This window comes from Oryctolagus cuniculus, chromosome 4, assembly GCF_051225735.1.
Source record: "Oryctolagus cuniculus isolate XC-2025 breed Fujian yellow rabbit chromosome 4, ASM5122573v1, whole genome shotgun sequence".
NCBI classification, from domain to species: domain Eukaryota; kingdom Metazoa; phylum Chordata; class Mammalia; order Lagomorpha; family Leporidae; genus Oryctolagus; species Oryctolagus cuniculus.
Window position 1 is genome coordinate 141,325,538 of NC_142870.1, and position 13,958 is coordinate 141,339,495.

Genomic DNA, 13,958 nt, shown 5'->3' on the forward strand with positions numbered 1-13,958 from the left:
GTGGTTTAGTGACAGAAGATCCCAAGGGAAGCCAGAGGGCCTCGTGACGAGTGCCTTATGCCCCACCAGGGTTGTACGGTGGCACAGTGCACTCAGTTCACAACATGCTTCTGTGACTCACAGATTTCAGCTTGGCCCCGTGACTTTCTCTGACTGTGAAATCTGAGTGCAAGTGACACACGCCACATCAGGGCAGAAACCTTAACACCCAGGCCATGGCTCCCCATGTGTCTTTCCCACTTGTCATGAGATTGAAAATGTTCTAGACAGAAGCTGTTCCACCAGCCTGGAACTTGGCGGGGAGCCAGCATGGAGCTGAGCCACAGCCGATCCAAGAAGACTACGTGACAGGAATGAGGAATAAACCTGGGCTATTTTACATTGGATTTCAGGGTCACTCGTTACTGCAGCATCACCTGTCCCGCCCTGCCTGATAATCCACACACGTGATTGCCATTAGCAGCCCCAGATCCTACTTCATCTGTACACCGGAAGCATGGGCAGGAAGGATTTCCAACATTCTCTCAGGACCCACATCTCCTTGTTCCTACCATCAGACTGTCAGCCTACTTCCATTTTCCTAGACAAAGAGGGACTCGTCTAAGACTTGGATTCCTAGGTGAAGCAAACAGGGCTTTGGAGAGGGAGTGCTCATCCAGGCTCCTTGGGCAGGGCCGTGGGTACCTGGCTGCTGCTGAGCTACAGCAGGGCCGCTGTAGTCCAAGACCTCCTCCCCAACAGAGAGGACAGCTGGAGTGGAAGCTCCTTGTGATCGCCTAGAAATAAGCAAATCTCCAGGGAGAAGCCCGCTGCTCGCTGTCATCGCGCAGGAGTCAGTGTGAGTGCGTGATGATTGATTTGATTAGTTTCTTTAGAAGAAGAGGCCTCCTTGAGATCCCTGACACTGCGAGCAGTGGCTATGACTATGGGACTGCTGCCATCACGCTGCAAGCTCCAGTTCCTGAGAGAGAGCTTAGAGAGACCCACGCCAGCTTCCGGTAGCTGGTCCATTCTCAGGATATAAAATCTCTGATAGTCATTCTCAAAACCATCTTCCTTAAGCTGCAAGTACATTAGAAAACCTGGGACATTCACAGCATCTTGAAAAAACACTGCTGTGTAACTTTTTAAACACGTCTGTCTTTCCCAGAAGACTGACTTGTTAAGTGGTCTTATTAATCTCTATATTATTTCAAGAGTTAGCACAGCCTTTGGACGCTCAGCACATATTTTCTTGAATTAAACAAATAGACGAATGAATGAGTGAGTCCTCTGTTAAACCCTCGGGGGTTTGAGATAAATAAAACCTAGGAACAACTTCAGGGAGGCTCATCTGCACCACTCACACGGACCATGAGATCAAGCTCCAACAGGACCTGTTCTGGGAATTCTTGACTCCACATACGAAACAGCTGACCCTGGCATTGTGCACAGGAGGTGCTGGCCAGCTGCCAAGAGCCCTGCCATCCCCACGAGGAACAGCCCCTGCCCCCTGTGCTTTCCAGGGCGCATGCATCAGAAACTGCTTGTCCGTTTTCTATAATGTGCAGTGACACAGGGTCACCCACGCCTTGGGCTGCTGTAAATGTCAAGTATAATTTCACCGCGAGGTCTCCCTGGAGCTCCAGCATGCATCTGATACTCAGGGCAGTTTTGAGACACTGCACCTCTAGAGAGCCTGGTGGTCAGATGGTGGAGACCTCCTCCAGGTTTGCAGGAAATGATTAGCAGTTGGCCCAACTTCTCCAGGAAGCCTGGCTTTATGAAATCCAGAGTGAAGTCCCCTACATGCTGAAGGGGACACATGGTCAGGGCCCTCTTTTTCAATTTTTATTTACAGGGCTGGCGCTGTGGCATAATGGGCTAGGCCTTTGCAGGCAGCGCCAGCATTTCATATGGGCGTTGGTTCATGTCCCAGCTGTTCTTCTTCCTTTATCCAGCTCTCTTCTATGGGCTTGGAAAATACTAGAATATGGTCCAAGTGCTTGGGCCCCTGTACCTGCATGGGAGGCCTAGAAGAAGCTCCTGGCTCCTGGCTTCTGATCTGCCCAGCTCCAGCCATTGTGCCCATTTGGGGGGTGAACCAAGATGGAAGACCTCTCTGTAACCCCACCTCTCAAATAAAAAATAATAAATAAAATCTTAAAAATTTATGTAGTTTCTTTGAAAAGCAGATATAGATGATAGGTAATAGATAGATGATAGATAGATCGATCCATCCATCCTCCACCTGCTGGTTCACATCCCAAATGCCAGGGTTGGGCCAAGCCAAAGCCAGGAGCCAAGAACGCAATCTGGGTCTCTCATGTGGGTGGCAGGGACCCTACTACTTGCACCATTGTCCCCTGCTTCCCAAGGTGCACAAAAGCAGGAAGCTGGAATTGGAAGCCAAAGAGTAGGGATTCAAACCAGGTGCTCTGGCTTAGGGCGTGGGTGTCCCAAGCAGCATCTTAACTAAGTACTAAGCACCCTCGCTGCTCTGCTCTTTTTGTCCGAGGAAGAATGGTCATGTATGTGTAGAACAATTGAGAAGCAATTGTCTGACATCTCATTCTTCTCTAGGCCATTTGCAGTGTGGCTGCTTCTTCCTGCAGCAGGCCTGACACCAGCCAGGCTCCCACTTCCCCTTCAACAGGATTCCCTCGCTGCTCCTCTTGAAGTCCCTGTGGTGGGCAACAGCTACACTCGCATGATGACCTCCTGGGAGACATTCCTGGCAAGGCAAGGTCACTGCACGACTCTAGCATCACAGGGGAAGCTCCAAAACTCAAATCAAGGGGGCCTGACCAGAACTGACCGCCAGTGTGCACAACGCACAGGCACATAGTGACTGAGGAGGGGTCTGGAAAGGCGAGGGGGAGAGAACGTCCTGGTGGGAGGCAAACAGGAGAACCTAGGGACGAGGGTGAACCAGGTGAGAGACCGGGGCGGGGGGGGGGGTGCCCTGACCACAGAGGGGGCTCCAGGGATGGATCAGCAGGGTGGAGGCAGGCTGGGATTTGGACCACACCTGTGTGTTCTACAGGCCATGGTCATCGCTGCCCCTAAATCTGCTCTTGCTTCCAGATTCCTAGTGCTGGCCGGCTGCACCCTTGTCCAGTTGGATCTTCACAGCGGAGCCTTAGATTCCTTCGTTCTCACTCCTGGCAGCTAATCTGTTACTGAATCTTGCTGAGTTTGCCCCTACATCTGTCTTAGATTCATCCCTACTGCCACTCCCCTGGTTCAGAACTCATTATCTCGTGCTCAGGCATCCTAATTGGTCTCTCAGTTTCCATCCGAAGTCGATGAAGATTTGTAGCATGAAAAATGCATGAATGCTGAGGCTTCCCGCCTCACGGCAGCGTCCCAGGTGGGAGGCCCGGCAGGAGCCTTCCTCTCTCCCCTGAAAGCACACAGAAGTGTTTCCAGGACCAGAAGGGCCCACAGGAGTCAGGGATCCCAGCCCAGCCTCTTGTTCAGAAGTCAGGGTTTCTTCCTTTGGGCCTTGGAGAGGGCATGGGGCCCCGATGGGAAACAGACCCCAGCACCAGATCCACATCTCGGTCTCACTCATTTGCTTCTGCCCTTCTTTTCTCCAAGCTCTCCTGGGAGCTGAAGAATGCAATTAAAGAGTCAGATTTCTGATTTGGAGGTAAGCTTGGCTGTACCTGCTAGGGTTGTGCCAGCCCGGTTCCCCCGTGTGGGTAAGGGTGGTGGGCGGCATGACCGGGAAAGTCACCGGAGACAGACTTCTGCCATTCAAAGTCAGCTCCCAGGGTCAGATGCTGTGCGTGCCTGCCCTGCTGTCCACACGGAATGTGCCATGTTCACACACCGCATGCAATTGTGTGCTTAAGATTTCTCCCTCGGAAAATCCCTCTCGCCTTCCCTATCTCCCCATCTCTCCCTAGCAACATTCAAAATCAAATCACAGGCTTGTGCCCTGGGGCCCATCTGATCTTTAACAAGCTGATTCCATCATCTCCTTCTAACCTGGAGGAGTTTAGAAAATGACTCTAACCCATGGTGGCGTGGGGGCCAGTCGGCTTAGAATTCAGGTGCTCGGGTAGCGAAATGGGATTTTCATTCAGAGTGAGATGTCAGCCTAGATGGCTTCTCTTCAGGCAGAGGGGAGGACAGGGCTGCAGGCGGCTCTCTGACCATCACAGGCCCCGCTACCTGTTTCTGCCAGAACCATCTGGAATACTGAGACGCGGTTTCCTCCATCCCCTGTACAGTTTCAAAGAGGTCTGTGCTGCCACCACCCTTCCCTGCTGGCCTGGGACGTGATCAAGGGAATAGGGTGGAGCCCAGAGAGTTCCGAAATTCTCACTGGGTTCTGTGGGTGCGAGCAGTGTGGGTGAAGAATTGTGTGTGGGTGCAGTGCATGCATGTGTGTGTGTGTGTGTGCATGTGTGTGTGTGTGTGTGTGTATACACAGGTGTGTGAATGCTGAGGGGGGAAAGCCACCCCGAAAGACAGCAGTGGGGGCACGAGAGGACAGAACGTATGCATGCAGGGATCTCCATTTCCTTGGCGGGATTGAAGTGACCCCCAGACACAGGCCCAGTGGAAGAGAACGGCCTTTCCTAGGCTGCAGAGTCACATGTGAGCTCCTGAGTATTCTTGGAGAAAATGAGGAAGGATAGAAGTGACTGCAGGTGTGGCGAGGAAGGAGGCCCCTCGGCACAGCGAGTGTCTCGTCTTAGGAACAAGGGGCAGTGCCCACTTAGGAGGCGCTCATCTCCACGCTGTCCAGGCTCCCTTCAGAGATCCAGGCCTCTGTGGATGCTGGGTTAACGAGGCCGCCATCCACACACCCGGCTTCCAGTTCTGGATGTGAACTGGCAGAAGTCCTTTCTCATGCTCTGGGCCTTACATTTTCCTTCTCGACATCACCGTCACAGTGCAGGTGGGGCACTATACAAAATAGTGTGCCTAAAGTCTGCAGGTGCACACAGTAGGTGCTTCATCAAGCTAGGTTCCCCCACACCCACTTCTCACAGCACAGCTCCTTCAGCTTGGTTTCCCAAGTCCTGGGCTGTCCCCTATCCTGTGGTCCCACATCACGGCCCACAGACCCCAGCCCTCTCTGCCCTACACCTGAGTGTTCAGTTCCCTCCGCCACCCTGACTCTAAGCTTCTCCTTGCTGTGGGCAGCCAGGCCCAGCCTCAGGGATATGTGACCCAGGCAGGGACCCACAACCCCAGCCTTAGTTGCGAAAACTTGGTTTAAAGTTTTGCCATCCCTGTATTAAAATTCCTAACAATTTTTGAACTAGGGTCCTGCAGTTTCATTTGCATGGAGCCCCACAAATTATGCAGCTGGCTCTGTGGGGAGGAGGCCAACCTCTTCCCAAGGGACTGACCCCACTCATCATCAGTCAGGTGGCTCTCTGGGAGCCAGCAGGGCAGAAGGGAGCGTGGGGGTCCCTGGGCCTTGCGCTGGCGGCTCCTAAACATGCTGTGCCATTTAATCCCTGTATGACCAGTGAACATCGGAGGTATGGCTGTGCCACTGGACCCAGGCCACCAACTGATAAAAGGAGCCTGAATCAGGCGTGTCTGATGCCACAAGCTGCTCCCTGTCCTCAACCCTTCCACCCTAAGCAAATGGATCCACCTGGGGGCGCCATAATCCGACGCAGGTGGGGAGGACCGGTCCTTTCATACCATCACAGAATACATCTGATCTGCACACATGGGCTAACGTAATGAGTCACAGCAGGCAGACCCCTACCACAGAGCTTTTGAAGGGACTTCTCCGAGTAGGTCTCCCGGTCGCAGCCCTTCCCGATGTAGTTGGTCTGCAGCTCCGCGGTGACCTGCAGGGAGGACACGGCTCCATCGCACGTCTCCAGGTGGATGCTGGGGAACAAGGCCATACTCCCCGAGCCGGGCTGGTACTCAATCCTTTTGGCCCAGTCTGCATCAACAAGGAAACGATAAAGCAGGAAGTCAGTTCTGCAAGAACACTTGTTTTACGAATGTCAATGGATTTCAAGCAATATATTACAGAGCAGCTGGAGGATAATGGGGATTTTGCATTTGCTTGTGCAAGATTCCCTCCCCAAGAAATGCAGGGAAAATACAGGGAGCTTGCACCCAGCTGAACCAAGCCATGTAAGAGTATGCAAAACACGCCCAAGCACATATCTCAAACATCTAGCGGGTGCTTAGTTCACTGTGTGCTACAGGGAAAATGGGACGAGAGGTACAAAGCTCAGAAAACGACCATTGGTGGTGCATAAAGAGGAGAGAAAGAGGAAATGCTGGTCTTGTTTTACACAAATACTACAATAAATACGGCCCTGTGCCTGGGGGAGACCTGACTTTGCTGGTGTATGGGCACCTGCAGTTACAACCTCCAGTCATTTTTGCGTGTTTCACAGTATCACCCACTGCAGCCCTCCCTACCTGCACCTCCACCTGCACGTGTCAGGTCTCTTCAAGGTCAAGGGCTTGTGTAAAACTGCATTAATGTTTCCCCTCTCTCTGATGCGTCACAGATGACGATTTCCGATATTGCGTCTCTCACCCTGTTTTGCCTTGTGCATGAGTTTTAGGAATGCACCGGTCTTGTTTGCAGACAAAAGATGCGTGGGCTTTCAAGGATGATGTGATCATAAGGCAGGGATAGGCCAACATTCAGGACTTGCTGAAATACCACTGACGTGTTTCATTTTTAAAAGAGATTTCTTTGTTTGATAGGCAGAGTTACAGAGAGAGAGAGAGAGAGAGAGAGAGAGAGAGATCTAGATCTAGATCTTCCATTTGCTGGTTCGCTCCTCAGCTGGCCACAATGGCTAGGGTTGGGCTAGGCTGAAGCCAGGTGCCTGGAGCTACATCCCAGTCTCCCACACAGGTGGCAGGGTCCCAAGCACTTGGACCATCATCTGCTGCTTTTATGGGTTCCTTAGCACAGAAATGAATCAGAAGTGGAGCAGCTGGGACTTGAACTGCACTTTTGTGGGATGCTGATGTCACAGGCAATGGCTTAATTGCCTGTGCCACAATGCTGGCCCTGGACTATCACCTTGCTTTTCAGGAGAGAAGCAATTTGGAGACAATCAAGCAACGAAGAACAAACTTATCATCAAAATGCCACCACACAAGAACAGAGCAATCTACAGAAATAAATACCAAGGACAAGCACATAGGAATTGATTGATGCGTTAACAGCAAAGATTGAAAGTCAGGGCCTGTCCAGGAGCCGCTCACAGCAGTTGATAAGGTTCGGGTGCCAACAACAGCAGGCAGCCCGTGCACTGTGAGGAGGGCGTCCACCTTCAGCCAGGATTCCTGTGCAGCAGGACTCTGTCACCGAGAGATGCAAGTGATGGGCACCACTGGTCTACAAATCCCCAATGTTTGTCATGTAGCATGTTGCTCTGCAATGGCGTTTTCTGATGTAGAAATGAAAACCTCTGGAGTTGCCCACCCTTGCCCATGAGGAACCAAGAAAGTCCTGCATTTGTGGGACTTTGAATCAGTCTGCAGCCTCCGGCAGGCTCTGCAGGACTTCCCAGTGACTGCCGCTGTGGTGACACCAGGACCATGGACAGGGCCTGGCTTAGGGATCAGCGAGATGACTTTGTTCACTGAGCAACCATTTGCTTAGGGACTCTCTGTGCCAGGCTCTGCTCGGAGCACTGAGGATACAGCAGTGAGCAAGTCAGGGGTGTGGGAGACTGGCAGGAGATGCCGAAGCCCATGCTGTTCTATCAGAGGAGAAAGCGCTATGGGAGGAAAGGCCAGGGCCAGCAGGGGCTCCCTTGGATGAGGAGCGCCTGTCTGAGCTGAGGCTTGCATGGCAATGAGGAACGCTCCAGGGGAGCCTCGGGAGATGTGTGTTTGAAGCAGACTCAGCACGGATCTTGGCTTGAGGCTGCCAGGTCAGGAAGCTCATGGGCAGGTCCTCCAAGCCTCAGGCACCTCACCAGGAAAACAGGGACCATCACAGCATTGGGATGAGGATCAGGCGCAACCATCAGGTGGGCATGGCAGGCAGTAGGCCCTGTTAACCCATTCCCTGGTGAGGAAGGGGACAATGTCCCTGTGCACCACGACCCTGCCCTGAGCTCCCACGTTCGCCCACTGCTCCCTACGGTGTTATCCCAGCACAGGCTGTGAGCAGATGCTGCACGTGAGGGCTGTAAAGTCTATCCCAGGGCCTTGGAAGAGGGCTTGTTGGGTCAAGAGTGGCTGCACACAGAGGAGAAAGCAACCGGTGATAGGCTTTCCTCCAGCACCCATGTCTGGACTGGCCCTGTCCCTTCTCCAAGGACGACCTTAGGCAGCCCATGCCCCAAAGGCCCAGGTTCAATCCTAAAGACTTCCTAAAGGATGCTTTCCTGTCAGGTGTACTGAAAACCATGCCCCTTCCCTTGGGTGGCATCCTAGGTACAAGGTGCTTCATGCCAGTATGCATATGCTAATGCCATTTATTCTACATGAGCTCCTGCTCTGTCACTTTCTCACTAGCTACCTCCTCCATGTAGCCTTTCAGGATTTCCCCAGTCTAGGTAGATGCCCTCCTCATGCTGCCACGGCAGCCTCAGCCCCAGGATCCCAGTATCACGCGGACTCAGAATTTCCATCATGCTTCCTGATGCCTGGCGTGGAGAAGATACTCTCTAAAGACTGGTACAGCATGGAAGGATCCTACAGGGCATCATATTGCAGTGATCCACTTGTGGGCCTGCCTCTCCCAGCAGCTGTGAGCTCCTTAAAATCAGGGACTGTGGGGCAGGTGCTGTGGCACCATGGGCTAAGCCTCTGCCTGCAGGGCCAGCAGCCCATATGGGTGCTGGTTCATGTCCTGACTGCTCCTCTTCCAGTCCAGCTCTCTGCTATGGCCTGGGAAAGCAGTGGAGGATGACCCAAGTGCTTGGCCCCTGCACCCACATGGGAGGCCTGGAGGAAGCTTCCGGTTCTTGGCTTCAGATTGGCGCAGCTCCAGCTGTTAGGGCCATTTTGGAGGTGAATGGGTGGATGGAAGACCATTCTCTCTGTCTCTCCCACTGTCTGTCTGCAACTCTACCTCTTAAATAAATAAATGCATACATACATACATTCTGCGGGCATGGTGCAAATTAGGCGAGACGCTGTGTGTGCCATGCAAGGTGCAGCAAGCACTCAGGAGACTGGGATGTTGGTACCAAGCTTGCAGGTGTAGGCTCCTTCTCAGGCATCCACAGGGCGTGTGGCAGCCAGCCCTCGCCAGCCTTGCTGGCTGCTCTCAGCAGAGTGAGGGAAGCCCTTCCCTCTGCTCCTGGAGCTCCTGCAGCCATGTCTGAACAAGGCTGGGCTGGGGGAGTGGGGGAAGAGCATTGTCCCCAGGTATGGGAGGGGGGACAGGGCTGGGGAGAGCTTGAGTGGCATTGGGCAGTAGAGCCAGCGTGGTGCTAGCCACACCCAAGAGAGATTTCTTGCTTCTCTAAATTTACTTTCTACAGGCATTTCATCAACTGCTGTCCTGGGGGTGTGAGCATGAGTTGGGACATCAGGCTGGAGGGAGGCAGGGGTGCCATCACCGGGCGGGGCACCCAATCCTGGCTCTGGGCCCAGCTGCCATGTTTACAAGTCCCCGTGTGTGCTTCAGTGTGCTGTTGTCACTGTCTTGAAATTCTTAATGATTTTTAAAACAGAGGACCTCTTATTCCCATTTTGTACTGGGATCCACAATTGATGCAGCTGGTTCTGCCGTGCCAGCCTTGTGACCCAGGCTGTGTTCCTTAACCTTTCTGAGCCTCTGTCTCTTCAGCTATAGAGATGCCCCACGGGGAGGCCCCATCGCATAACCACCAGGAGCTGGGGCCCTGTCAGCAGGCCTGGGTGTGAGCCCCGGCTCAGCCTCGTGGCCTCAGCCACTGTGGGCAAGCTGCTTCCTTCTCCACAGCTCTTCACAGCTGTGTGTGTGGGTCCCAGGCGAAGCAGAATGCCCCCCATGGTGCCCGTGCCTGACACATAATAAGTACGTATGCTTGGGGGCACTAAATTATGTGGCTTTCTCTTCTCCAATTAAAAACAATTACCCGCAGGCTCCATTTACCAAGAAACAACACAAACTCTCTGAACTCAATTACAAATATCGGAATCCCCTCCCTTCCTTTATTACTGACCCTTTCCCATTCACTATATTTTACTTTCACCAGAGCGTTTTATTACCTTTTAATTCCTGCTGCAAAGAGACAATTACCCGCAAAGGGAGGGGTGGGGGGACGCATCTCCGAGCTGCATCCTTGGCTAAGCCTCAGACTGGTGCTCTGCTGTTCCCTGCCGCTGCAGGTTGGGTCCCTGTCTTCCTGGGGCTGCGCCTTCTCTTCCTCCGGGTCTTGCCCCACAGGTATGGAAAGGAGGTCTCTTGAGCCTCATCTCCACCCCGCCTAGAAATCTTTACTTCTGGCTCTGTAGCATGCCTCGCCTGGGAGCCCCTCAACAAGTTCATGGAAAATGGATTTGAAAGCTGAGTTTATTTCGGTGCAGAAAGTGTGGAATCCATTCATGTGAAAGGTCTTCAAAAAGTTCATGGGAAAGGCATACTAGGAAAAACCTGTACATGGATTTCAAATATTTCCACACCAAAATAAACTTACCTCTGAATTCTGTTTTCTAGGAGCTTTTAGAAGTCCCCTGGTATTTCGCCGTGCTGTGCTTTGCATATGATGGGTACTCAATAAATATCTGTGACATGACGACGGTCACTTTATAAGCATGGGAACATACACACAGTGCTTGCCGCTGAAGGCAGAGGAAGGCAATTCTCTAGAACCCAGGGAGTCCTTATTCCAGCTGGCAAGGGTTAGTGCACTTGGGCCAGCTGTCAACTCTTCCCCCTGCTTCCTGCTGCCAGGCACCAAATGACAGGCTGCTGGGATCCAAGACACGGCTGCTGTGTGTGTGTGTGTGTTGCTATGTGTGTGCACACATACACCCCAGCCTGAGTTTGAATGCCTGTGAGTGAGCATGTATATTTAAATTACTTTTTGGAAGGGCTCCAATAGGGGCCGATGTTGTGGCACAGCAGGTTAAGCAGCTGCTTTCGTTGCTAGCGTCCAATATTGGAGCACTGGTTCGAGTCCCAGCTGCTCTGCTTTTCATCCAGCTCCCTGCTAATGCACTTGGGAAATAAGCAGAAGATGGCCTAAGTTCTTGGGCCCCTGCCACTCCTGTGGGAGACCAGGATGGAGCTGTGGGCTCCTGGCTCCAGCCTGGCCCAGCCCTGGCAGCTGTAGTCATTTGTGGAGATAGCTAGTAGATGAAAAATCTCTCTCTGTGTGTGTCTCTTCCTCTCTCTCCTTGCTTTCCCTTTCAAATAAACAAATACTTCTATTATAAAAACACAAGATAGCTCCCCTCTTGGAGATGCTCCAGCCGTTTAGTCCTCTTAGACCTTCTCAATAGATGTCAAATGAAACAACCAGAAATTTATCCTCAAACTTTGTCATGGCGGTGAGGTTCAGCCTTCAGGACGGAGGCTTGCAGCCCAGCAGACAGATGAATCAGCATCCAAAGTCAAGGTGAACTGTCTGGTATTCAGAAATCAGGGGCCCTGACAACTTCATCCCTGAACACCCCCGGCTCGTGTGCTGCTCAGCTCCCAGGGAGAAACCCGCCCCGCAGGACGGATGCTGGAAAGCTGCAGAGACCAGGCGGCGTGGAGTGGCCCGTCGGAAAGCTACTTCTCCCCAGAGAAAAGAATCATGAACTCAGCCAAGCAGGAGGCTTTCTCTCTCATGTCCCGTAAACACGAGCATTTTTCTAGGCACTTGTCTTCCCTTGCGACAGATGCATTGCGGGTGTAAGATGGAGCAGCTGCTGTTTAAGAATTCTGACTTATGGTTTCGAAGAGCGTTTACACTGCAAGAATAGAGCTTTTCATGAACATATCTCCCCCTTTCTGAAAAGAGGGCTCCTGTCTACTTATTTGCACTCTAGTTACATGAACCTCTTTTACCTACCCGTTGTACACACTTTCAAAGCTTGTCTTTTTTTAAGTTAAAGAACGTTCACTGTGGGAGGTACTAGAGTGCTAGACTTTCCATTTCCCTGAACGACATTCTGAAGTTGGGACCAAATTCTCATTTCTGCAGTAAATGTGCTCGACAGCCTCAGGAAGAACCCGCTAAATAAATGGCGCCCCTTGCCTCCTTGTGTGTGAGGTGGGAGGGGTGTTGGGCGGGCAGGCAGCCACCCCATGGGATTGATTACAAAGGGGTCTGCTGAAAGGTACTTCAGGCGAATGCCCGCAGACTTTGGCCTGGTAAATACACTCGCAAGGAAGTCAGCCCAAATGCAGAGACTTCTGTACTAAGATCTTCACCAACACATTCAAAAGACAAATGGAGCCATGCTAACGACTAATGGTCCCAGCCCTGCCTGACTGCGAGGACACGGGGATGCACCCGTGCATGCACGGCTCTGTGGGAACGCTGTGCAGCTCCCGCGGGAGCAGTGAGCTTTTATGACACGGGGAAATGCACACCACATAAAGCGAAGTGAAGAAACAGCCTAAAGTTGAAATGACTATGAAGGGAGAAAGCTGCATCCTAATGTCGATGTTACTGCTTGAATTGGATTATGGGGAACCTTTTTTCGTGGTTATTCTTATTTTATTATTTTTCAAATTAGCATCAAACACTTTGTGAGAGTTGGCACTGTGGTATAGCAGGTTAAGTCACTGCTTGTGACACCAGCATCCCACATAGGCACCAGTTGGAATCCTGGCTGCTCCACTTCTGATCCAGCTCCGTGCTAACAGCCTGGGAAAGCAGTGGAAGATGGTCCAAGTGCCTGGGCCCCTGTCACCCATGTAGACACTTGGAAGAAGCTCCTGACTTTGCAAACAGAAGTCTCTCTCTCTCTCTCTCTCTCTCTCTCTCTCTCTCTCTCTCCCCCTCTTTCTGTAACTCTGCCTTTCAAATAAATACATAAATCTTTTTTTAAAAATCACTTTGCAAGTTAAAATGTCTGCATAAGAAAGTCAGAGCAGCCCAATGCCACGTTCTCCCATGAAGTTCTCTGCAGGATGCAGATCTCATAAGCCTTCAACGAAAAGCACCCTTCTTGCCTGTCCTGAACAGACAGGAGCTTCTTCCCCGATGGCTACATGAGCTCTTCTCCATCATCTGCATACACACACACACACACGCACACGACATGGAGCTCTTTGGCACCAGTGACGAGGTTCAGAGCTTGGAAAGCAGACGCCTTGAAGGCTGAGCAGGGACAACAAATTGTCCACATTTGCTGCTGGGCCGAAGCCTGGGAGAAGGGCGGATCCAGAACCCCTTGCAGGAGGGAAGTTCAGTGCATGTGAGGCTGTCACTACCCAAACCACCCAGCAGGTGGCTGCACCCTGCTCCTCTCTGCCTGGTTCTGCCTGGGAGGCTGGCTGCTGTCACCCGGGGATGCAGAGGCTCAGGCCAGAGGCAGATATTGGCATTGGGGAGGCGGAGGGGGGACACAGCCATCCCAGCTTCAGCAAAGACTAACCAGATAACCCCACACGTTTATTTTAAATAGTGAATTCCACCACCCCGTTATTAGAAAGCAAGTCTACTTCAAAATGAACTTGTATTTGAAGGCCGTAGACAAGGGCCTTCCTAGGTGTCCACACCTGTGCAGGGCTCATTGACCACTCCTGCTGCTCATATGGTGAGGCTTTGTCCTGCCCCACCTGCCCAGCGGATGCCAGTGGCCATACCGGTGCTCTGGAGGTGCCCAGGCCACAGGGACCAAGGTGGGCTGGGGGGAAAGCAGGGGGGAGGACCTAACCACTGGGGTCCGCCTTGCCCATTTGGACCAGGTGAGCTTTGGTTATGATCTCTGCTCCTCCATCCCAGTCTTTCTGTCTGTGTCATCCACTGTCCACATCAGAAATCTCACCACATCTCTAAGGAAAACTAAGAGAACAACACTCACGTGCCCATCAACCTTGTCACTCAACTGCCTCCAAAACTCTCCTTGGCAAC

The 13,958-nt window shown here is 52.3% G+C and overlaps 1 protein-coding gene across 1 annotated transcript in view; it reads right to left on the minus strand.

Annotated features, from left to right (window-relative positions):
• CLSTN2 (calsyntenin 2) overlaps nt 1–13,958 on the minus strand; it is a 578,785-nt gene that overhangs the window by 93,763 nt on the left and 471,064 nt on the right. Inside the window, exon 6 of the mRNA XM_002716578.6 lies at nt 5,723–5,908. Coding sequence (XP_002716624.4) covers nt 5,723–5,908 — 186 coding nt within the window. The remainder of the gene's footprint in view (nt 1–5,722; nt 5,909–13,958) is intronic.